The sequence below is a fragment of the Anas platyrhynchos genome, chromosome 22 (genome assembly GCF_047663525.1).
Source record: "Anas platyrhynchos isolate ZD024472 breed Pekin duck chromosome 22, IASCAAS_PekinDuck_T2T, whole genome shotgun sequence".
In the NCBI taxonomy this organism is placed as follows: Eukaryota; Metazoa; Chordata; class Aves; order Anseriformes; family Anatidae; genus Anas; species Anas platyrhynchos.
In genome coordinates, this window is record NC_092608.1 from 3921749 (window position 1) to 3947406 (window position 25658).

Here is a 25658-nt window from a genome sequence, read left to right on the forward strand (position 1 = left end):
TACACCTCCCGGCATGAACCGAGAAGCGAGAGGCCTGGGCGGGAGGGGAGGCGGGGACGGGCGGCGCCGCTGCTGCAGCACCCGCGGGGCCGGCGGGGCCGCGGCCCGGCTTCTCGGCCACTTCCCCGGGGGTGAGGGGCTGCGGGGGGCTCGGGTGCCTCAGCGAGGCAACCCCCGGGGCTTGGCGGCTCTCGGGGACCGGGGAAGGGGTGGGAGAGACGGGGAGGGAGCCCTGAGGGCGCCGGGGGAGGCTTCTGCTGGGGGGCGACTCCCGGCCCGCGGCCGGTGCTCGGCTCCTGTTTCACAGGGGGGATCCTGAGGGAGCCGCAGCTTCGTGTCTTCTGCTCTCCCCTCAGGCCGTAGAGCTGGCAGCTTGCAGGCTCCTGCCCCCAGGATGAAAGAGGGAAGGAGACAAACACGGCTCTGGCGAAAGGACAGCGGCTTGCCGAAGGGCTGCGTGAATTGTGCTCGCTCCGCTCTCTGCCAGGTATGTGCCTGTTCTGCTTTTTATTTCCACCCTCTCAAGGGATGGGTTTACTCTAAGCAGCTGCTTCTCCTCCTTGCCATGTTTACCAAGGGTTGAGCCCGCAGTGGGATCTTGCTCCTGCTTTATTTTTTGCTTCTTTTCTTCTGGGTGGCCAGCAGCAGCTGCAGCAGAGGGTGTAAATACCTCAGCGGGTGTAAATACATCAGCGGGTGTAAACACAGGTGTGTGCCTGTTCTGGAGGTGTGTTCCTGTCCTGAAGCAGGAACTGCTGCTAAGCCCTCACCTGCTGAGGTGAGAGCTGACAGAAACGCTGGGATGGATTCCTGTCATATCACCGGAGCATAGGCCTTATGCTGAATTATTACTCAGAACTGAAACACGTGTGGCTTTTTTTTCCCCCCTCTGATTATTTGCTTTTTCCTCTGATTTATTTGATTTGATTTATCTCCTTGAACTGAGAAAGCAAGAAAAACAAGGGCAAAACTTCTCTGTAGAGAAGGCCGTTCAGCTGCATTGGAAGCTCTGTGTGTGTTTGGGCCGATTTCCCTGCAGATGCTCAACTCTGGAATTTAATTACTTGAGTGAGAAGTAAATGAGGGACTCGTTTACTGTAAATAACCCCCATTTTCGTGTTTGGAGTGATGCCACATGTCATATGGGTAGTGGAAAGCAGAAAGAAACTTCAGTAGCCTTGGCAGAGCTAGCAAAGCCTATTCTGAGCTTTCTTTTCTGCTCTGGCTTATGGGTGCCTGGTTTTGTACCTGGAACAGCTAATGTCTGGTGGGCAGGTGGTGGTTCCCTTCAAGAAGTGCCTCCTGAAGGCAGACAACTACCAGAGCAGCAGGTCGAGCGTCAGGTGACTCGCATCTTAGAGGTCTTCCCCAAACTAAATAATTCCAGGATTCTATGATTTCTGTGGTGACAAGGTGTAATGAGTTCATGTAGGACTGGTAAACGTGCCTGCAGTGCATGTAACAGAGTTCTCTGGTCATTTAAGCATCACTACTGGTTCTGTTTCGTGAGTGATTTTTCTCATGTTAAGCTTCAACAAAGTGAATGTGTTTCCCATCCCTTTCCACAGCACACCTCTGTTTCGCTGTTATGAGAATAATTTCAATAAGTGTATGTTATTGGTGTTGGCTCAATTCTCTGCTCATTGTGATGTTGCTGGGTAGTTTCCTGTGTTTTGGTGTCAGTCTGGAATGCACGTTTGAAACCGTGTGACTGTGGAAGTCCTGTGCCTGGTCAGCATATAAAGAACCTTACAGTTTTCCAGCCTTGGTCTTGAGTGGCCACTAAGGCACTGCTAGGATTGTTTGGAAGAATTGGGATTCTGTGCACAGCATATTTCTGCTAAAACTTTTATGGAAGTCTCAGAAGTTGCAAAAACTGTAGAAGTGCCACAAATGTGGTTGCAAATGTCTCCTTTCCGTTTATTTGGGACCACTGTGGGCTATTCCAAGCTGTGGTACTCTCCCAAACAAGCTCACCTCTTGCCTTGCCTTCGTGTGGTGTTATTATTGGTTGCTCACGGACAAGTTGCCAGTGGCTTGGCTGAAGGTGAAGACTTTCTCCAACCTGATAGCTGGTCTCTTCTAGGTCACGTTGCCCCTGCCTGCCTGTTCCTGTTAAATCTGTTTGTTTTGCTCATCGTCTCTGAAACAGAACCGCTCCCGGGCCCGGCAGGATTCAGGGTCACTCTGAATGTGACTGTGCCACTTGCAGCAGTACCGATCATGCGCTTTTATTCTGAGCTTCTGTATTTCAGGGACTCAGGAGTAGAATGCAGGGCTTGGTGAGCAGGCTGTTTGAATCCTGGTTGTTTTGTAAGGATTCTGATTCACGGCTTATCAGGGGCATTTACAGAGGGGCCTGAGTATTGTGATATAACTTGCAGCATGTTCTCACTAGAAACTCTCACTGGGGAGCCCCATAAACCCTCTGATATGTTGGTGTTGCTTTCCTCTTATTTGCTCCTTCCATTGTTTCAAGTGTGATTAGGTCAAATCGTGTTGCTGGCTCCTCTCTGATTCCCAAAGTACCTGATGATCGCATTCCTCAAGCATTCGTGTTATTGGAACAGCTGTTAGCAAGAACGCCTTTTCTTGTTCTGTTTTTCTTTTATTTTTATTTCCCCATCAAGATTTTTGGTGGGATGCTCCTTTCCTTGACAGAGATGTCTTTCTAAGGCAACGCTATCCTACCTGAGCTGGGAAACGTCATCTTCCCCTTCCTGGTTCTCCTGTGTGGTTTTCTTTGGAAGCAGCAGGCCTTAATCCAATAACGATCGGGCTTTGCATGCATGCAAACACTGAACTGTTCTCTCCAGAGGTACCGAGCTGATGATATCGGTAGGTCATTTGGGAGTTCTTTGCTGTCAAAATACAAGCCTCTTAAGCCAGTTCGTTTTGTGTGCAGGTGGTTGAATTTAAAAGCCTGTGCCTTTCTTACAGGCTGCTGTAAGTTATCTCCTTTGTCGTGGAGCTGCGATGCAACTCCTGTTGGGGTTGGTACCTGGGAGATGTGCATCTGTGCAAAAGCAGGCAAAGAGACTTTAGATCAGAATGAACGCTTCAGTTGTCTGAATAGCAAAAAAGAAAAAAGAATCTGCATAGAATAATTATAAACTGATAAAATTTTATCTCTGTGTGGTAGGTATCATCAGATATTTTTCTATCTTTAAGCAAAGACGGAGAAAATGGAGTCTGTTGTCTATTTCTGCTCCCTTTGTCATGAGAGCTGTAGTTTTGTTTGGAATTTCCCAGGAAACTTGGAGCAAGGATATATGAGTTTCTTGCTGGCTCTGCCACCAATTCCATATGTAACCATGGCTCCATTTTCCATCTGTGAAGTGTTCTTGCATGCTTTAAAGCTATCCAAAGCTGAACGATAACATCATACTTCTAAAATGTAGACTTGTAAGTGAATTGGTGCGTGTGCTGACCCTCAAACCTTTAAGTCCAAGGAAGGAAAGTAACAGCTTGCTACTCAATTCATTCTGCTCCTATGCAGCTGATGTCTCTAGCCAAAGGCAGGTCAGGATAGATTAGACTTAAACCTTTTGATTTGCTTTCAGAGCACAGAAAGGGCGAGTTCTAGGCTGGAAACCAGCAGGAGAGCAGCGTTGGCCGTTCTAAAAGCCTGAAGGGGAATCTGAAAGTTGGTAGGATGAGCCATCAAGGCTCATCGGAGATTCAGAGGGTTATATCCTGCAGCTTGCTCTATGCCAGAGCCTGAGGCAGCATCTTTTCACTTTGAGAAGTTGGAGAAAGTTGGGTTCACAACTCAGATGGTCAGTAATCCTGTTGTGTCACCACCAAGGGCTCCCGAGTCCAAATACCTATGAACAACCTTGTCACAGAACCACAATAGTGTGTTTTCCAAAACACTGATCACTCTGCGCTGGGTCTCAACACCACCAGCTGTGGGCCAGTTACATATTGCTCAGAGCAATGTCAAAATAAGAATACAGTTGAAATCTGAAGGCAGGAGAGATTTCTGGATGTTGGAATGTGTTTCTGTGTGGTATTGCATTCTGAGGGGATTGAAAATAGGGCTGGAAGGGATTTTCAAGAGGCTGCCTCATCCTCCTTTTGCCAAAGGGCTCAATAAGCTCCACCTAAGCCATTCCTGATAGTGATGTTGAGCTTGTACTGTAACAGATTTTTCCCTGGATGAGTTGGATTTGGGTTTATGAAATCTGCTGTTGAGGAAAAAGTAGATGCTGCTCAGCCCCAGCTACTGAGCTTTTCAAGGCTTTAGGCAGCAATCTGCAAACTGTCAGGTCCAATTAAAGCAAATGGCTGGAGCTGATGTGTTTTTCTCCCTCCTGGAGAGAGCACAGTTCATCAAAAGCCAGAAGGAAATTTCATCAGGCTCATGAGCAATTATCTTAGGGGATGTAGTAAGAGAGAGACACCAGATTCCCAGTGTGAACTTTCCCTTATCGTCACCCTTAATTCTCCAGTGAGCAAATGAACAGCGATCCCACGGGTTTCAAGTTTTTGAAGTTTTTGTTGGATTTGGCTGCGGGTGATTTGTAAATAGGAATTTCAAACGCATCTGACTTGGCAAAAGGTATTCCACCTCTCTGTGGTGCGCCGCGACGTCTGTTGTGGGAAGCTTGTGACAGCTGTTTATTTTTGATTGACCTGTGGTGTTTCCTGAAGGCTGTGTTCTCATCTGTATGGGCTAAAGCAAATATTGACCCACTCGCAACTCCGTGGATTTCATCAGCCTGGTCCATTAGTCAGCACTGAGCTGATTCATTAAAAAAATTACTTAAACCCAAGAAATTTAACTTTTGGAACAAGGAGAATAGAAGATAACCCTGCAGGTTTTTTTTTATTTTTTTTTAAATACCATCAGAATTTTAAATACCAACCAGAATGCTGGCAGCAAGCTTCTGAGCAGGATTTGCACGTAACTACTGTTATTACATCTTAATAAATTGTCTGGTGCTTCTTTTAGGCCAGTATCCTTTATCAAGGCAAAAGAATAGAAAGGCAGGATGATAACCACAAAAAGTATTGCTCCTCCAACTTGTGAAGGGAACATTGCCTTCCCTTCTCACCAGGAGGACTCGGTGCTAGAATACAATCAGTGTAAATTGAATGCAAAATTCAGCGTAGACCAAACGGATCAATAGGCTGGCATTTGTATAGGACAAGTGTTGATTGTAGAGGTGAAAAGCAGGCTTTAAGCATGACGGCTGGCTCGTTATTTTTAGCATTTCCTCGCTCTGTGTCCCAGTATTTCAGGATGTGTGCCTGCTCTTACACAAAACAATTAGTGAGGCTGAAATGACAAGATGTTAATCCCCGAGTGAAGGCATATTAATCACCTGCTTTATTCTGTTTATGTAATACAGTTCAATATACTGCGAGAGCAGGTGAGGTTTGGGGTATGGTTCAGCCTCATTCAGGCTTTTTCATGGCTGATTGGTTTTAAAAGGCAGCTACCCCGCTTCTAATTTTTCTTTCTGCTGAGAATAGTTTGTCAGTAGGGATGGCTTCATTTATCTGATATTGATATTTAACCCACGGAAGCATCATCTGCTCTTCTCTTCCACTCCGTGCCAGTGATGCCATTTTGCAAAATTTAGACGAAGCAGAAATGCTGACAGCAGGAGAAAAAATATCCCTGTCTTCGGTGAGCCACGAAGCAAAGCAGCAGGGAGACACTGTGGCTTAGCAGGGGAGGAGAGGGTGATTCCCTTCCGCCGATCTGCAAATTCTTTTGGTGGCATAAGGAGGAATTCCACGGGCTTGGGCTGATTCTCAGTGGTTAAGTTTGTGGCATAATGCCTGAGGTGGTGTCACGCTTCTGCGTTAGAAGATCTGCTCGGCCTGGGAGCGAGGAGCCTGTATCTTCTGTGCTCTTGGTGTCAGCCACGGGAGATGGAGCCTCAGAACAGGTAACAGCGCTGGGGTAATACACTTGGTGCTTGCTGTTGGTTCCTGCTAAGAGGAACATGCTTTTGGCCAGAAAATAGCTTGTTCTGTTTGTGTTTTACTAAGGTACCTACCACCAGTTTATGCTAGAGCATTGTTCAGAAGGTTAGCCTTAGTGGCAAAATAAAGGTAGGACCATACTGCTGAGGTTTTAATTGTTTCTTTTTTAAATTATATTTAGTTAGAACCAGATGGCTGTTTTAAAGGGAGCAGTGCTGTTACGGTTGGGGGCCATCCCTGTCGTTTTTGGACTTGGTCTGATATCGCTGACATTGTTTTATGACTTGGAGGCATTTGGCTTTGCTTTGCCAGTCCTTGGGTCCGATCTGCACCATGTGCAGTGGTAGTGCAGCTCCTGCTTGCTCTACTCCACCACCCAGCCCCTGTTCTTCAGCCTGAGCCGATAAACAAGACCTGAGCAGACAGTGCAGCTCTTTGTATGAGATTGGGCTGCGGAGTGAGATCTGGGGAACAATACACAACAACGTGGGTCTGACTGCATGCCCTGCCACAGCAAGAAGCGGGACTGGCACCAGTGCTGTGTTAGGAGGCAGTGCTAGAGCCCGGTGTTTGTGCATTAACGATGTATTGAAAGCACAAAATCTTTATCGTGCGTTGCAATTTAATATTAGCCCTTACACTAGAGGTACTTTTCTCATTTGGTAGGGTTTTATGCAATTTATTCAGCAAGTAATTTAGCACAACTGATTTTATAATAAATGTCTGTATAAAAGAGATGGAGGCTTTCTCTGCGGCCTTTTGTTTCTTTTACAGCCAGCCTGGGCATCTACGGGAGGAAGCTTGTGCTCTTGCTGCCATATTATAAATTCCAAATACAGGCAAAACCTAAACCCAACTCCTGCCCATAAATGACTCCTTCAGAGGCCAGTTTATGGGTTAGGTAGATGCCTGTTGCACTCCTACATAAATGGACAGTCACTTGTATGTTAAGGGTGCAAGTGTTACGAGAGAAAGGAGTACCTGCAACATCACAAGGCCAATTGGAAAGGGATTTTTTCAGAGCATCTTAAAAATACTGCTCTGATTACTTGCGATAAATGCCCTATTGCTCTTATGTATGCTTATTTGTCTGGCTTTTCTTAAAACAGGCATTAAAATGCTAGTGAAAGACTTGTGTGGAGATACAGCCTGGGTTTGCCTATCATTTCAGATTGATAGGATGTCTTTACACCTGTTGGTGCTACAATTTTAGCCCAGAACTATTTAGGTGCTGTGTGTGAAGGAACACAGCTGGAACAAGCAGCAGGCTGGCCAGAAGGCACCATTACCAGGCAGCTTAGAGGAGGTCTGCTAAGTTAAGGATTTTTGGTCTTTGTATGGTGGTAAGTCAAAAAGGACTGTTTTCTGCTCTGCTCTCACTTAACAGTGAGTGTATTCAGCTGTGGGAATAGCCTTGAGAGAAATTAGACTGGGTTCTGCTGGGAGAGCACACCTCTGTCTGCTGTTGTGCTGTCCTGGGGTCTAACTGCTTGCTGAGGAGGAAGAAAAGCGAAGGCTAGGTCTGAATTTGGGTTTGTTGGCGTGAGAGCTCGCCTTGGTAATGAGTAACTGAGCAGCTTGGAGCCTTAGTCAGAGGTATTTGATCCTGGTTGTTGCCTGTGAGTAAAGGATCTCTAATAGGAAAGTGTTTATTTCTGGTTTGCAGCTAGGGAAACTGGGGTGGGGAACAATAGTTACTTGTGCAGATAGCTAGTGAACTGGCGCTGGTTTCACACTGCTTGTGTAAGGAAAGGGGGAAAATTCAGTCAAATCCCACTTCTGTAGGGCATAAGAGTAGCATGGAAAAGAGTCCTGCCAAAAACCAGCTGCACAGGCACAGCCGTTCGTAAGCCAGGAGGAGTTGGCTTAATTTAGCCCTTACATTTAAGTTGTTTAGAGGCCTTTGTTACCAGTGTGGGGATATAACAAAGTAAATCTTGAACCTTTACACCAGTGGTAGCTGATCAATCTTAATGTTTTGAACCCCGACTTGAACTGCAGACCTCTGTTCTTGGGTAGAATCCTGCTGAAACGACCAACGAGGCCAGCAAGGTCACAACCAGCTCCTTTCAGAGGGTTGTTGCTGAATTGTCTCCTGAAGAGTGAGCGCCACCGCGCCGACCGCTTGCTTGTGCTGCAGTGAGGTTATTCTGGATTTCTGCTGATGCAGGCGGCGCTGGGGACGTGCTCTGTTCCTGTCTGCCTGCATCGTGTGCCTGTAAACATCTCCTGGTGCTTGCCCAGTCTGCGCTGGGACCAAGGGAGGGTAAAGCAAGTGGCGTTGGTCTTGACACAGACCTCATGGGCTTGCGGTTATTTTTGAGATGTCAAGTGAAGAATGCCTTGGCTGCTTGCTCTGTTTCTCTCTTCCCTGAGAGAGATGAGCTGGGGATCAAAGAGCAAAGCACAAACCCACTCTTTTATGAGAGGGGAACTCAGGGCGGGAGGGTGGGTCTTAGAAAACAGGATGTAAAACTCCCCAGATCCTCTTCTAATTAAAAGAAGCTTATTTACCCGCCTCCCAGTCGTGCTGAGGATGCAAGAGCTTAATTCTCTTGCTTGCTTCTCGGTACACCAGGTGCAAAAGGTCGTGTGGAAGGATGGGTTTATGGCTGCGTGATGCTGTTGTGGGCGCAGTGTGAACGCACCGGGTGTCAAATAAGCCAGTAGTTTCAGGGAGGGTCCTGCCTGCTTTTGGCAGGCAAAGGACACCGTGTTTTCTCCTCCTAGTAGCATTACGTCTTTTCTGTCCCTGGGTGGGAATTTATGGCAGAAATCTTGCCTCCCGGAACAGCCACGAGGCTGTCACCCTCTGCTGTCTGGCCTGTGTGCCCAGTGGGGGTGTTTGTGTCGAGCTCTGTGCTGCGTGAAGCTGGGGAGCCCCAGCCTGCAGCCCTGTGGGTCCGGACACACACACTGCAGCCCACGCGAGTCTGGTGTTCCTGGGAGGCTGCCAAAGAGCAAGAGGAGGACGAGGAGCAGGCAGCTTGACCCCTGTGGTAGGTTTTGGGTGCTGCAGATCGTCAGCAGTTGGACATGCAGTGATACAAGGGCAGGAGGGGAAGTCAGAGACCAGCCATAAGAGACGGGAGATGATGTTATTTCCCCAAATGCTTAGTGCAGTGACGACTTCTTGTGGGGCTTGTGAATTACCGGCTGGGGATGATGGATATTTCACGCTCGAGTGAAGTTATTAAAAATAATTCCACAGCTCATGTGAGCTGCTGTGGAAAGGGCCCAGTAATAAAAGTTCTGCTGCAGCCGTCTCCACGTGAGCTCCCAGGGGGTGTTAAGGAGCCAGGGACTCCAGAGGAGCATCAAAACCTGAGCTTTGTGAGCTTGTGCTACCCTTCTGAAAAAAAACAAACAGCATTTGCCATGGCCCAGGGCACTTAAGGAAGCATCCTTAGGATTGGCAGAGCTCCCTCAGGTGAAGTAATTCCTCCCAGAAGACAATTCTAACTGCAGAATACATCTCAGAAGGAGGGGAAAAAAAAAAAAAAAAAAAAAAAAAAAAAAAAAAAAAGAGGAGTGGGGGGAAAGAAACAGCTGCCTCTTCCTCTGTTTACCATGCTGTTGAAATAACCTGATAACCACGTTACGTGGGTGGGTTTTGCCAACCTGCTTACACCACCGCTCGGTTCTGTTTGCCCTGTATCCAGTAGAGCAGCAACCTTTGCCTCTTACAAGCCGTGTGCGGGGCTGCCTCTAGAGCACCTCTACCAGCAGCACGGTTTGACTGTTAGCAGAGAAACGTTGCAGACTGAAGGCTCTTTCCCTTTGTTCCAGTTAAATATTACTTTTATTTCCTAAGAGTGGTTTGATTACACCTGGGCTGTGCTTTTCCATGTCACAGTAGATGAGGTCAGAACATTAGGTCAGGATTCAGAGACATGTTTGTGTTTTATGATGGATTATTTGTTCAGAGCTCTCTTTAAACTCCTCTGGGAAGCTGTTGTTTTCTCTAAACTGTTTCTGGCAGCTACACCTATCCTTCCCTGGAATCATTTACACTCAAACAGCTTCGAGGGAGGAGCAGGAGTATTTGCTTCAATGGGTGAAACATTTCCACTTAGGAAGTAAATAATACTGGTCTCTAGCATGATTTAGACCACATGTGTGTTGTAATTCATCTCCTAAAGACTTCAAATGCTTTTTCCTCTTGTTACAATGCACTGCCCTGCAGATTAAGTGGAATGTGGTGCCTTTGGTGCTTTCTTGGGTGAAAAGAGAAGATTGGCATTAAGAAGTCAGCCTTCAGATCAGCGAGCAGATTACGTGAGGGTCACTGCAGCCCGGAACAGCATTAAGCAGCACTCAGCATCACAAGGGTACAGTTAAACTGCAGCAGCTTTCCTGCGTGGTGGAGTCCTGGACATAAGCACAGAGCCGTGGGATGAGTCCCTGTGCAGCTCCTTCGTAACGGGAACCTGCAGAACCCAGGGAAGCTCGATGCATGTGGCAGCAGTAAAACTGTTTCCATCCAGATCCAGCTTCTTACGGGCTACAGATAGGATGGATTTTTGTCCTTGCAGCTTGGTAGTTGGGGCATCAACAGAGATTGCATTCCTGGCCTGTAATTACAGAACTGCCAGTAGACAGCCAAGTGTTTTCTCTAAAGTGGAAAACTTCGTTAAAGCAGTGAAAGCTCTTGGTTAAAGCAGTAAGGCATCCATTTTATTCAGAATCATCTAGGTTGGAAAACCCCTTCAAGATCATCAAGTCCAACCGTTAACCGAGCACTGCCGAATCTGCCGTTTCTCTCTGATCTGGAGGAGGAGCAGATCATGCAAATCTCCTTAGGTTTTGCGATGCTTTTTTAAAAAGAATATTCTGTCTCTTCATTTCCTAAAAGCAATAACCAGTGCTGCACCTTAAACTCAGCAATGTTGCGTCCACCTCCACAAAGGTCTAAATGAAAGCGTTGCCCAAGGCATCTTTTAGGGATGATTAGAAGTAAAGATGCCGCAAAGTTCACAAGGACGTTTCCTTTTGCTGTTTGGATGTGACAGTGATATGCAGCAGAAAAAGCCTGAGGCTGGGGAGATGCTAAAGCTGAACAGAAATCCGGCTCTCTGCATGTTAGAAACTTCATTTTGCATCACATTACTCCTCCATACTTTTAAAAGGGGATGTTTGGCTGGGGGAAGAGTTTATTTTTAGCCCTGGGTGGTTTTGGTTGCCTTATTGGTAGGCGGCAGCATTAGCTGTGCGGCACAGAGCTGCTCCTGCTGCCACGTCTGGGTGCACATCCTATGAGCTTGGTGGTGGCTCTGTCAGCCTGGTGAGAGCTGGCTGCATGTCGTGGCACTCGGTAAGATTTGCTGTGCTTTTGGAACCTGCACAGCTTGGCCCTTGGTGTTCTGCATTTTTGATATATGTGGGTTTTTTCCCAAGTATTTCACAAAATCTAGGGTGTTAGAGCTTGAGATGGAGACCCAGGGATGCCCAAAGGTAAAAGGATGCTACAGTAGATATTTCCTGAGCTCTGAGAGGAGCTTGGCCCTAAAAACCAAAAGCTGTATTCCTCCGTCATCTTCTAAAAAAGACATCTCTAAATCCACAAACCAGACTGACAATCTGTGATTGAATTCAGAGCTGTGGATGTGCTGCATCCATGTGGTGTTCACCTCATTTACCAATTGTCATGGCAACACTTGGAGAGGCTATCCCAAGCTTTTCCTGCAGTGCTCGCTGCAGATTAGCTACCCACCCTTTCCTGTTCCTGCTCTAGCTAGAATAGCAACAAAGGTTGACATTTCTCTTAACACTGGCTCTTGTTTTAAAACTGCTGTTGCTTTTGGAAAATAGTTACGTATTGCTTTTCTATGCATCTTTAAGGCTTCCTGTATCTCAAAATCAATCACAAACTTTCTGGGCAAGATGAACACAGCACTGCAGTGTCATTTGAAAAGATGTATGTGAAGTCTTCATCAAAAATAGAGCTCTGTTTGAATAAAATACAGATTTATCTACTCGGCATGTCAGGCCTAGTCTGTAGCCGGGTTGTCTGGGGCAGGGAGCATGTTTCTTGCCATTTTGACTCTTTGTGGAGTTGATGTTAAGTTCACCTGTAGTGCTATGATGAAGCAGGACTTCCAATTTCTTGCTGAAGGCAGCTGTCATTTCCTAAAACAGCAGCTGGACTGCAATCAAGACTGAAGCTGAATAGAAGGTAATCAGGATGCATCTCAGTAATCTTTTTACACAGCATTTCATTTGATGGCGTTTACAGCAGAGTGGGATAAGTACTTCAAGGTGGGCTTTGAGCTGTTTTCATTTGGGAAGTGGAATGTAGAAAACCTTCTGGCCCTGCTAACGGAGCATGAGTTTGTGCACCAGGGGCACGAGCTGAAATGGGATCTGCTCGCCTTGCTCTGAGGGCTGTGATGTTTGGAGTGACACCACTTAATGCCACGTTGTCTTCCCAGGTGTGCTGAACATGCTGCTGCTGCTGCTGCTGCTGGATGAGTTGCTGCCACCCATCTCCCAGAGCTGCTGCGTGAAGGATTTCTGAGGGTTGCTGTGCAGAGCGATGGACTCGGACCCCTATGCCAGCATGCAGGTTGGGATGCGGGTGGTTCGCGGAGTGGACTGGAAGTGGGGCAGCCAGGACAGTGGCGAAGGGAACGTTGGGACTGTGGTGGAGATCGGTCGCACGGGCAGCCCAACCACTCCGGATAAGACTGTGGTCGTGCAGTGGGATCAGGGCAACAGAACCAACTATCGGACGGGATTTCAAGGAGCTTATGACCTTCTTCTGTACGATAACGCACAAATAGGTAAGTGTGGCACGGACAAGAAGCACAAGCATGTGCTGGAAAGCCATCTTCAGCATGTGGAACCTGCCTCACCTGCTAACTGGCACCTGAGCCTTTTGCAACTGCGTTGTAATGAATATTTGAGTTCAGTTGTGCTACTTTTCTATGGCAGGACCACGGAAAGGCATTGAAATTGAGCAAGATAATTCAGAACAAATGAGATGTCTTCTTAGATCAATATTAATTCTTTTGGTTCCCTTGTTTAGGCTTTGTATCTGAAACGTACTGAGCTTCATTGTCAATTGTTTGTGCAGAACAAGCTCCCAAGTGTTATTTGAGCTAAGTAGAATTTATATTGCCTGTTTTGCATAGTAAACAGCTCAAAAGTCAAGCATCAGAAAAACTGAGCAGCCAAAAATTGTTACAGTTGAATTTTCCTGATTGAGCTCATTTGTTGTAGCTGTGCTTACTTGATTGAGTAAGGGCAGGAGTTATCTGTTGTTGGGAGAAAGATAATGTATTGGAGAGATCTTTAAACAAATACAAAATCTGCTCTGGTTTATTGCACTGGATGAGCTCTAATCCTCTTCCAGTATCCCCCGCTTTCATTTCATTCCCATGCAACCATTTGAGTGGGAGCAGCCTTATTTTGCTGCTCTGGTGGAAGAGAGCAGGTAGACGTAAAGTAGTGCCAAACTCAGGGCTGTGGGGTAGTAGTGGGGTGGACCTGTCCTAATGTACAAATCCGTGGAGACAAAAGGATTGTTGGCTCAATCTTAATGCCACCTCAGGGCATTTGTGGGGTTTCTGGTTTGCTTAGATGGCAGCCAGATCAACTCTGCTCAGTCCTAGAATGCCGTACAGACTTTCCCTTATTAAGCTTAGATGTTCTGTCATCTTTAGTACGTGGACGTTTTATCCCTTTAAAGCATGCTAATATAATTCTAACAGCCTTGTCAACCTGGTTTCTTTGAATTTGGGGTGAATTTGGGGTGGATGTTATATTCTTTTCCTTCTGTTCTCCTAGGTGTCCGTCACCCTAACATCATCTGTGACTGTTGCAAGAAGCACGGCATCCGGGGAATGCGGTGGAAGTGCAAAATGTGCTTCGACTACGACCTGTGCACGCAGTGTTACATGAACAACAAGCACGATCTGTCCCACTCCTTTGAGCGCTACGAGACAGCACACTCACAACCGTAAGTGGAGCTACAGGGGGAGTCCAGTGAAATGTGTTGAGATTTGTAAACTGCCCTTCTATAGCAGTGGTCTCTGAAGTGGTGTGCATGAAAAATTGTCAGCACTAGTTTCGGTTGTGCCTCCTAAGGTGGGCATGAAGATGAATTTTGTAATCTTAGAATGTTACAGGAAATCAGCTCTTGTGTTTGTCACTGATTTTCTTTTTTTTGCCTTGAAAATATCACTGTAGCATCTGTCTTTAGCAACATAATTCCATGGACAACACTGATCTGCAGCTGTTTTTCCTCCCATATGGGAAGCTCTGGAGTTATTACCATAGTCTTGACAGTATCGTTGAGCCAGAATTCTGAGTGCTAGCAAGGGGTAGCTGCTGCTGTCCAAAGAGATCGTCTCTGAGCTTTAAGGCTCGTGTTTATCCACCAGATTAGGATGTTTCTTGAGCTTGTGTTAATACGACAATCCAGACAGATCCTATTGTGAAACGAGCGTCATGATTTCCACTGTGTGTGAATGTATATATGTCTGTGTGTATTTAGTGGAAGTATAAATACACCTATATTTTTACTCTCAGCATTATAGTTAGCTCTAGACAGTTATTCAGGGGCACCTGCTTGCCTGCTGCTAAGGTAGATAATCTTCCTAACGTTCAAAGGAAGAAGAAAAAAAAACTAGACAGCAGTTATCATATGAGGCTGCACTGTTGCAGAGCTGTCCAAGTTTGCGGGCCTCTGCATGGCTTCTACGGGGTGCTGCTGCTTTGGGCCAACTGGTGCTTGGGCTGCTCTGTCATCCTTTCGGACCCTTATCAGGAACACCCCAGAATGCTATTTTTTCTTCTGGGAGGGAGATTGCCAGGCAGTTTTCTCCTCAGACCTCTTGAATTAGGCAATAGAGTGCTTGCCATCAGTGAGAAGAGAGCACGGAAGGCTGCTGGTAAACTTGCCAGACCTAGAGTTGTCCTCTGTGACTTGTTTGACTTTGCCAGTACACTGCAGCACCGCTCTGGAACATTGCCTGAGAAACCTCTGAGCTCTGCTGGGGTCTCAGGATGCAGCTTTCCTCTAGAGCAGAACTTGATGTCTGATGATGTTGCCTATTTGTGCCCTTTTGGTTTATTCGGCTTGCTTTTTTTTTCCCTGAAATTCCTTTCCTTTTTCTGCAGGTTTGTACCACCCAGCGGTTAGAGACGTGATATAAATAGGCTTTTATTAGTTCATAAAAGGAAGTCTAGACATAGGGCAGAGTCTGTGATATTGAGCCTTTTGTTATAGCAGTGGGAATCTGATTTACATCACTGTATGGTAGCAGAAGTAATGGTCTTCCTAACACTAGGCAGCTAAAAAAAAAAAAAAAGGAAAAAAAAAGTGGGGGACGCTGTGTGAGCCTGCCAGATGTGGGAGTGCAGGAACAGATGTGCAGGAGCAGGAAGAAGTCAGGACACCTTTGCTGTAATGCAGACAAAATCCTGTGATTTCTCAGTCTGTCCTGTGGTTGCATTAAGAATGGAACTTTCTAATTAAAAAAAAGAAGAAGAAGAAAAAAAGTAAAATATGGCAGCAGCTGGGGATGGGGCAGATCACCTCTGAACAGCACCATGGAGAGGATTTCTTTGGGATAACTGAGGTCTGAGCTGCAAATACAACACCGCCTTAGGCAATGCAGCATCCGTTTCGAAGAACGGGAATTGCTTGCTTATGAATCACTGGAGCCCTGGTGTTGTGAAAAGACAACTGCTTGGATCATTCATCTCATTTTTTGTGCTCAATAAAGTAGAAGAGAAAACCTTTGGCAGTTCACCAAAGACTAAAAGGAAAAGAAAGCAGTGTATTTAAAAACATGGGAACTGCTGTGTGGATTTGGGTTTTCTTGGGGTTTTACTGTTACCTGCTGTTGTTTGAGTGGCTATGAAATACAGAAGTAGGCTCCTTTGGAGATCAGGTTTCTCTCCCCTCCTTTCTCTGGCAGGAATGGCTGGGGTTTGGTTATTCAGATGGGAAATGGACAGCCTCAAGCACAGCAACTGTTTTTTTCAAGACCATCAGTGCAAGCCCTGTGCAACGCAGCTGTGTTTGGGAGCTTTCCATCAGCTCTTCTTTAACCAAAGATCAGGAGCTGGGGCTTGGCAGCTTCCCCGTGCTCTCAGCCCATTGTGACAGGGTGGATGATCGCCGTGCCTCCAGGACTGCTGCCACTGCTGGTCCTTCACTGTAGGAAGCTGAGGGGAGGACAACTTGCGATGTCCTTGTGCAGCAAAGTGCTGCCACCTGCACTGTTGTTGCCAGAACCACCACATGACACCTGTGCAGCTAAACCTGGGCAAGGCCAACGAGTAAATGTTTCTAGCAGCTCGCTAATCTGAGGATTTTTAGAGACTTTAAGGCCAGGCAGACACGGCAGAGCATTCCCAAACAGTTTCCTAAAGAGGCTTTGAAGACACTTTTACCTGAAAGCTATTTCAGGTCTTAAATGACCTGGTTTGACCTGCTGCTGGCAGGAAGTACTGATTTTGTATATTTTGCCATGTGAACTCATCTCTTCCTGGCATCTGCCAGCTGCTGACATTGTTTATTGGTCTTCTTTGGTTTGAATTTTATGGCTGTTAATTTTGAAAGAGGCTTTTATCCTTGGTTTAAAAGGCTGGACAGCTCAATTTCACCGAAGACCTATGTTTTTCATAATCTAGTATCCATTTGCTCAGTAACTGGAAGATAAATCAGTGTCTGTAAGCAGCAAAGCAAAGCAAAGCTTCCCAGGTTTTGTCCTGGCAGTCTCCTGCAGCCGGTAGAGGAGGTGCCAGTTGCCTCTGCCTCGGGTGCTGTGACTTTGCAAGCAGCTTTGCCAGCTTCTGGTGTCTGGATGCGAGTCCGATGGCCTTTTCCTTTGTTGTTCCTGAGAGCTTTTTGAATAGAAATCGAACTGCTTAGGGGAAAAGAGAGGAGAGCTGCACATCCTATTGGCAGGATGGCACAACCTCTTGTACTTCTCACTCAATCATTGTTTTCCCTACATCCATTTTTCCCCATTAGTGACTGTTACTGGGATTAAGCTTTACTCCCCAGTAAACCACATCCTTGACAATTTTTGAAAGTTCTGTGTGATTAAGTTTAAAAAAATCTAAATATTTTCTAGCAATGCATTTTATCCTGTAGTCAGAAACAGCGTTTGCAGTTATTTTCAACCATAATCCTTAACAGCTCTGCTTAGTTCACCACCTGGACTTACAAATGAGATGCATTAAAAGAACAAGCGCATGCTGGCAGTCAGATACCTGTGTGCAATGCTGGCCCACTGAAGGCAGCTTTAATAGTCCAGCCTTCCCTCTGTGCCTGCTTATAGCGTAAGCCTGAGCCGATTGAGCAGCTGAGTGGCAGCTGCTGGGCATTTGATTACTAGGCAATAAAGGGGATGCAGGTTTATTCCCTGTAGTAACCTCTGCAGTGCCTGCTATTTATGCAATGTCAGTTTAAGATGCTAGACTAAGAAATTTCAGTGAGTAACATTGAGTGAAATCTGACTCCTGTGTGATGATTTCTTTCCTGATGCTCTTAAAAATGTTCATTGAGTATGAATTCATTTATTAGTATGAGTTTATTTGAACATTAGGGCGTATCCTGATAGTAGGGCTTCTCTTTTTCAGTTTGGAGTATCAGTTTGGTGAAGGCTGCGCCTGGGCATGGAAGCAGAGGATTGACAATGGAAATTCTTGGTAAAGGCAGCTCCTGAAATAGGTTTATGTGATCCTGATCCCTCACTTACCAACGTCCTTGTCTTAGGCTGGTTCATGCTTGAGCAATCAGCATCCGCCTGCCATCTGTCAGAATTTCCTTTCTTTATCCTTTGCTGGAAGTGCTTTAGTAAAAGATTTGGAGGGAGGATTAGAGAATCTAGAATTTCCTGCCGAGGTCAGTTTTACGTGGAGGTTCTGCAGGGTCTCTGTGCTGCCTCTTTTTTTCTTGAGGCAACCTGGGTAGATCCTTCTCCATCCTAGAGGCAGTGTGGATTTGTAACCACTGAAGTGCAGTTCTGGCTTACAGCCGTGCCTCTCTGAGGACAGAGATGAGATGCATGGCTTCACTCTGCACAGAACACGCTCCCGAGTGTCTTCTGGACTCCGCAGTAATTTAATATCGTTGGAATTTGTGGGACAGGAATGGCTGCAGTCCTCGAATGGCTGTTATAATTAAAATTGTTATTAAAGGCAATATTGCAGTGATGAAATTTATCTCCAGGGTATTGCTGAAACACACCAATAACGTTGGTTGTTGCGCAGTATTTGGAGCAAAACATGTCAAATTAGATTACCGCCCGCGATGTGTTGGCTCGGGACAGCTCGTTCCTCCATCGCCCTTCTGTGCTGCTGGTCAGCAGCGTGGTTCAGGACAAGGTCAGAATTTTTGTGAGGCCAAGGGCAGGAGGCAGTCGTGGTGGGTTGTCTCCAGCATTTCAGTGAAACAGGACGTGGAGTTCCTTGCGTGGGGATTAAAAAAAAGACGGTCTCTGTTTCTGCTTGTTCATCTACACAGTAGACACAGGAAAGTGGTTCCATACCTGATATGAGTTATCCATTCCTGGGAGATGGCTCAGAAGCTAATATTTTGGGTGCTCGCATGTTTTCTGCCTCTGGAATTGTCTTTAACATCAGTTAAAGAACCCCTGCCTATCAAGAAAGGGTCTGTGGTGGTACTTGGGGATGCTGAGAGAAAACTAGATTGTAGGATATGAAAGCAGCAGGGGAATAAAGAAAGGTCAGCACCTGTGAGAGAATGGTAAACATGTAGGGTTGGTGATGTTCTGTAGGTAACTTCCTCGTGGGTTTCCAAAACGTTTGGTGGAATGGCTCTGCTTGCTTGCAGCTAATGCTTTGCAGGCCGGTTTGTCAGTAAATTGGCACAGACCTGAGCATAGGTGGAGTTTGGGCTGTGCTTGCCGGGTGCTTAAGGACAGAGGGCTGCAGTTAGAAGGCAATTTGATCCGCTAAAAGGCAATTTGATCCTGTCCATGTTTATAAGTGACATTAAGGAAACCCAGCTTTCTTTTCGTGGTCTCTAGCCACAAATTTACCAAAAGTGACAGCTAACGTGAGAGCTGTTGAGATGGGGAGGGCTGCTCTTAGGATTATACGAGCATAAGAAAGGAAAAGGGGGAGAGAAAGAAGCGTGTTTTTATTGCTTTGTCTCCAGGCTTCATTAAGACATCTTTGCTAAATTGTTAGGAAAGTATTCAAGGAAATACCGGGCACATAACACGTGGTAGCTCAGCTGTTTCAGATGGGATACACAAATCCATGCTGGTTCTTGAAACCAGTCTATAGCAGTTTATCCCTTCTTAAGGCAGGACCAGTGCAATAAAATGAACACTGGTAAGCATTTCTTTTCAGCTGAGCCCCCGAGCCTTCTTTCATTGTTGTCTTCCATAACAACTGATGGTGTTTAAAGAATAAAAACAACACCGAAGCAAAAAAAAAAAAACCACCATCAACCATTCAAAAAATTGTCTTCATCTTCTCCCCTGCAGAGCTACAATCAGGATAATGAAAACGATGAGAGGAATATGTGTAAATAGTCTCTCCCTCTTTTTTAAACACCCAGGTGGGAGATCTGGTAACAAGTTAAGAAAGGTAAAAGACTTAGGCTTTTGATGGATCAGTAAACAGTGAGTTCAGGCATAAGCTTTTTATCCTTCTGAGTCTCTACCTTCTCTCTGGAGGCATTAGATGGGAGATAAATAAGGTGGTGTGAGGTCAGCCCTGCTGCCGGTAGGCTCCCCGCCCCTTCCCTGTAGTAGGGCTGCTGAACTTTTCACTCCGTCTGGGACCCACTAAGCCTGGCGGGAGGAGCTGGGCGGTTAAGGGTATGGATTGCAGCACCTCTGCAGTCACCTAGCAAAGCGAATTGCACCCCAGGGACCAAACCAAACAGCTCCGAGGGCTTTGGTGGCTCGGTATCTTATAAAAAGCTTTTTGTTAAGGAACTAGGAGCAGCAGAGAAGCTACTGTAACGTTATGGGAATTGGGAGCTGCTTTAACAGGACGTCAGACCCCCTGTTCACTATCACGTAGGTAATTTTTTTTTCCTCCTTGAGATGAATTGGTGTGTATGCCTGTGGTGCAGAGGGCAGGGAAGATAAAGGTCTGTGTTATCCTGGGAACAGGCTAGCCGCAGCGCTGTTGGTCTAATCTGCTCTGCTTTTCAGAAAGTGAGTGAGGCAGTGCAGCCTGCAGCTTAGTTATGAAATGTGCTGAACTCCTGAGGGCTTTGGGCTTGGAGGCTGCCTGAGCCACTCCTTACATGCAGGTAATGCCCACGGGCATCGCCTTGGAGTTAGAGGGACACCAGGCAGCCAAAAGGCAGCGTCCCTCTCCCCCGACATGATGTCAGGCTTCCTAGAGGAGTTACAGGCTTTGTTCTTGTCCCTCTGTTTCCCCCTCTCTCAGAACCTATTTTAGAGGTAAGTTTTCATTGTGTGGAACCTGTATTAACTGACCTGGGTGTTCATCATGGGGAAATGTGGATGTCTTAAAGGGCACAGGTGGCAATGAAAACCAGCGTGCCCTGCTGCTGTGACGTTCAGGATCCCTTGATGGTATTTTTTGCAAGGCTCCCCCTGCTCTGTGTAGGCAGTGGGGTGAAGTTACTAAAGCCAGATTGGGATAACTTTGGGTTGCAGATGTTGCACCTTCTGCTGTAGAAAGCTGGTAAGTGCTTATGGATAAAAATATTAGTTTGCATGCATTCACAGCAGTCATAGTTGGCCCTCAGCGAGAGTCTCTGTCCTAATATAATTAGCAGCTTGTGCATTCCATAGAACGTGTGGGGAAATACTTCTTCATTGGAGCTGCTGGGTTATATTTTTGCTTTACGCAGCCCCCTCAGAGCTCTTGAAGTTCTTAAATGACGTTCTTTCTTCGATTCACTGCTGAGTGTGCTGTGTGCAAGTGAGCAAGTGTAGTTATTTGGGATTTTTGTGTTTAGCTTTCAGTGAGGTGACGTTCTGGTGTCCCACACCATGAGAGAGAAGCCCCACCACAGTTGTGCCGCTCGTGTGCAGATGTCTGTCTCCATGGACTTTCACTGACATCTGCCTCTCCTCATGCGTGCACAGCAGCCTCTATCCCCAATTATCTGCATCCCACAGTTGAGGGAAGGCCAGAGCTTTATAAGGCTCAGTGTGGGTCTCACAAATTTTGATAATGTTTGAAGAAAAGCCTGGATCCTTCTTAGTGCAGTATATTATTCACTAGTTGTCTTTCTGTAAGTATTCTGACCTTTCTGGGAGACCAGCTTTCAGGACCAATGTCCCTGTTCAGACACTTTATTGTTTTCTTGCACGTTTTATGTGCTTTTCAGAACTCAAGCCATGCTTTTCTCTAAGTATGGCACACTTGGTCCTGATACAAAGGACCTCGGTTGGAAGAGAGCTTTATGAAGTGATCGGTAATAATAAATTTGTTTGCTGATTTTGTTTTTCAGAGTCGTTGTGAGTCCCCGACAGAATCTGACTCGTATCACATTAAAAGGGACTTTCCAGGGGGCTAAAGTAGTTCGCGGCCCAGACTGGGAATGGGGTAACCAAGATGGTAAGCTGCTTCTCAGACTTCCTGTAAAAGACCATTCCATTTTTTTCTATCTTCCTTTTTGCTGTATTGCTGGTTGAAAATGTGTGTGCTGAGCTGCAGCTTTGAGGGAAGCTGTTCAGATGATTCAGGTTGCTGGGTTTTAAATATTTGTTCTCTTGTATCTGTTTAGAAACATACCTGTGACATAGACCCTATGCATTCATTCAGGGTGTGGGAGGGAAGTTTTGCTGCTCCTATTTCATAAATGTGAAAGCTCATGGGAACCATCCTGGCAGATCTTTTATAGACCTGTAAGCGTACAGCATGTTACAGGAAAACAAAGACCTGTTCTCTCCTGAAAACACTTCTGTTCGTGGTGGGAGTTAAGATTTGTCTGACGTGTGGTATTCCTTTTTCCTTTGGAGTTCTTTGGAATTACCCTTATTTGGGCACTTAAGAGCAGTGAAGAGGAATAGCCTAGGTTTGACGTGGAGCACTGATGAAGAACTATGTGCTGTGGTTACTGGAGAATGACTTCTGCTTTCTGTATGAACTGTAACTTCAGGATGAAAATGCAGAGACAAAAAAGCATTTTCTAGACCTGATGTCACAACTAACTCACTGATAGCAATTCTGTGTAGTGCTGCAGGGCTGAGGAAACTTTACGGTCCATTTCTATTCCAGAGCCTTATAGCTTCCTTTTTCCCTTAATAATTACAACTTAAGTTGTAAGTCCGGAGGTTCCCCATTTGGTGTTGACCCCCCCATTTATTGCAGCTCTGGGTTCAGTGGAGGACGTGGCTGCTTGCAGGTTTGAGAGCAAAAGCAGCTTATGCTCAGTCCAGCTTAGCCATCCTTTTGAGATCAGATCAACATTTACATGTCTGAGACTGGCGTTGCGTACGACAGTGACGTGAAAGCAGTGGTAGGCGCAAAACAAGCGAGAAGCTAAGGCCAGGTGCTCAGCTCTTCTCTCCTCAAACTGCCTAGTCGTTCCGTGGTGGAGCTGCCCCCTTCCACTGTTGTTTGCTCTTCAGCACTTCCCTTCCTGGTAGCACTAACATCAGCTCTGTTTCCATTTAAGGAGGCAACATGGAAGCAGTGGTAATACAGAACCTTGCAAACTCTGTCGCAGCATCCAGGGGACTGGGGTTGTTAATTATGTGCTCATGTGCCTGCTAAAGGCAGTGGCATCTACTTGATAAAGCTGATTGTGTGGTCTTGCTTTTATTTGCCTGGGGCTTTTAGTATTCCTAATGCCCTTTGCAAAAAAAGAGCATTGAGTGCAAAATGTACCAAGTGACCAGACTTCTTGGTCAGCTGTGCTCAGGGTTGACCCTCACAACTCTTCAATCATTTAAATCTTTTCATTGAATACATATTTTTCCTTTTGTTGTATACATATTTTTTTCATTGTATACATATTTTTCCTGAGCCCAAACACCATGGAAGTGGATGCTAACGCTCTCCTTAGAAAAAAGCACCTGGACAGGGAGGGGAAGTTACAGTAAAGCAATAAGGATTACACTAGTTTGTATTGTCATTTTTAGATCTTGTGCAGTTAGATGAGAAAGTAAACTCCTTTAAGTTGGTAATTTCCAAAGCTTTGCAGGCAATCAGAACCTCGCTGGCAACCCAGTGAGACAGATGTTGCAGAAAGAGGGAGGCAAGCTGCAAATTCAGACTGTGTCACTATACTCGGTGCATTTGTATATCATTCTAAAATCTCCACTTTCTGGACTGTTTCAGTGGTGTTCTTCTCTGCTTTGTGCAGGTAAAGTACCCGATGTTCTTCCACCTCACCAGTGCTGGGGTGATGTTGGGCAGATTTTCCAACGCTGCTGTGTTTTTACTTTGCCACAGTGTGGTGCCATGACACAGCGTGCTGCCTAGCTGGGCAGCGTTTCTGTAGACCAGGAGAAATGGCACTTACACTGTTACAGAGTTCAGCTTTTTCATATTTATTCCAAAGCAAAGGGCTGCCCAGCTTTCAGTCAGCTTCACATTGAAATTCTCTGCGTCGATCAAACTCAGTTGTCCTGTCGTTTAATTTCTCTAATTAAAAAGTGAGTGAGATTGTTTGCACCTTATACAGATGGAGCATGTAAAGCCTATGATAGGGCCCCACAGAAATCCTTCCTGGCAGCAACATCTCCCTTAGGATTTCATCTACCAGCTATTGACTTTCAGCTCTGGGCCTGCTCATCTGTGATGAATAGTTGAACAGACATGTTTTCTCCTTGTTTTTGACTTTGTTAAGAAAAATGTTGTTTAATTTTCGTCTCAGGTGAGTTCTTGTGTGTTGGTCTCTGCGAAATACAAGCCGGATGCTTTCTCCCCTCTCTTTCCATCAGGTGGTGAAGGTAAAACTGGACGTGTGGTCGATATTCGTGGCTGGGATGTGGAGACTGGACGCAGCGTGGCCAGCGTTACGTGGGCTGATGGCACCACAAACGTCTACCGAGTTGGACACAAGGGAAAAGTGGACTTGAAATGTACTGTGGAGGCATCTGGTGGCTTTTACTACAAAGAGCATCTCCCCAAGTTAGGTGCGTAAGCATGAGAAATTGTGACTTGAAAACAAGTCTGTGTGAACACATTGCTTTATGGTTGGTAAAAACAGTTTGGGCTTCTAGTGGTTAGATCATGTAAGGCCATCAGATACCCACAGCTGTATCCCAAGAGAGAGATCTGCCAAGGCAGCTTCTTGGTGCTGCAGGTGCGTGAAACTCCCCAAGGAATGCCTGTGGTGTGTGTTGTTAGAAGTACCTCATGTTTCATCCATACCACAATCCAGTTAGAGTCAAATCCTTTGGATCTCTCTGTGTATGCTGCCCCACAGAGTGAGTACAGTGTGCTCCACGAGTAGAATTCCCCTGTTCTGCATCAATTAAGCCTTACGCAGATTTGCTGCCCTTGTTACAAAGGCAAGCACAACACAAAGCTGCTTATTGCGTCCTCCATGTGTGTGGGTGGTGTCATCCCTTTAGGAAAGCCAGCTGAACTGCAGAGGAAAGAAAGCACAGACAGGCATCCGTTCCAGCACGGGGACAAGGTGAAATGCCTCCTGGACATCGACATCTTGCGGGAGATGCAGGAGGGCCATGGGGGCTGGAATCCTAAAATGGCTGAGGTATGCTGCTGCTCCTTCTCATTCTCTCAGCACTGCAGAAGTAACCACTGGCTAGGAAGTTGCCTGAATGTCTTTGTGTAGCATGTTACATTCTATGTTTATATTGTGGTAGGCAAATCACAAGTAGAAATCCTTTATTAATAGGACACAGGAGTTGGATTTTTACGTTCAGATAAATCTGGGGGTGTATGAGAATACCTTGCAGAGCCCTGCAGAATTTCTAAAGACTCTGAGATGGGTCAAAAGAGTAGCTTCAGCATCTTGGAAGCCAGTGCAAAAAAAAAAAAAGTCTTAAAAAAAAAAAAAAAAAAGATTGTAGTAATCTCTGCTCACCTTTATCATTTGGAAAGAGGAGGACAGTTTCTGCTGCATTCTCAGGCATTTTTTACAGTTTGTATACCAATTGCTGTCCTGCCTCCCGTATGCTGCTCCTTTAAGGGAGCTTCTTAAGCCTCTTTCCCTCGTTTTGCAGAAAAATGACTGCATCTCATTTAAAGCAGATTTGGGATTAAGCAATGTGATTCATTTAGGGGTTTTCCCCTGCTTTTTCTTCCCCTCTGTCAAAAGTTCATTGGCCAGACAGGGACTGTGCACAGAATCACGGACAGAGGGGACGTGAGGGTCCAGTTCAACAGTGAAACCCGCTGGACTTTCCATCCTGGAGCTCTGACCAAGGTACGTACTGACCAGGGAGCTTGGCCAGAACTAGAAATGCTGCAGCTGGCAATTGAGCCTGCTGTGGTAGGACACAAGGGGTCTCAAGCAAGTGCCAAAGAAATAAACTGCTGCTGTAAAGCAGCGGTACTAGGCAGAGTAGTGCAAGCACTCAGAGCTGAAACAGGTAGCTGCAGACTGGGGGAGTTGGGCTACTAGGAGGTCCAGTTGTATGAACCTTTAGATTTTAAATGTTGGAAGTTCTTAAGGTACATTCTTTCTTAATTTCTGTTCCCTTGATAAGAAGGGTAACAAGTGACCTACAACAACTCATCCTCCTGCTGCCTTTCATCTGTGACAAACCTTCGTCCACAACATTTCCACTTGATTTCTTTTCCTTCCTTATATCTTCATT

General features: G+C 46.0%; 1 protein-coding gene across 3 annotated transcripts in view; it reads left to right on the forward strand.

The window, feature by feature from the left end:
* Window positions 1-25658, forward strand: part of MIB2 (MIB E3 ubiquitin protein ligase 2) — a 40132-nt gene continuing 14474 nt past the window's right edge. For 2 of the 3 annotated variants that reach the window (XM_027443306.3, XM_027443308.3), the window contains exons 1-8: window positions 1-131; window positions 357-487; window positions 12372-12722; window positions 13729-13900; window positions 21371-21477; window positions 23811-24005; window positions 24447-24589; window positions 25157-25264. In XM_027443306.3, coding sequence (XP_027299107.1) covers window positions 12476-12722; window positions 13729-13900; window positions 21371-21477; window positions 23811-24005; window positions 24447-24589; window positions 25157-25264 — 972 coding nt within the window. In that variant the 5' untranslated portion in view covers window positions 1-131; window positions 357-487; window positions 12372-12475. Of the gene's footprint in view, window positions 132-356; window positions 488-12371; window positions 12723-13728; window positions 13901-19706; window positions 19956-21370; window positions 21478-23810; window positions 24006-24446; window positions 24590-25156; window positions 25265-25658 lie in introns of those variants that run through there. The other variant, XM_038166605.2, reaches the window with a different exon arrangement.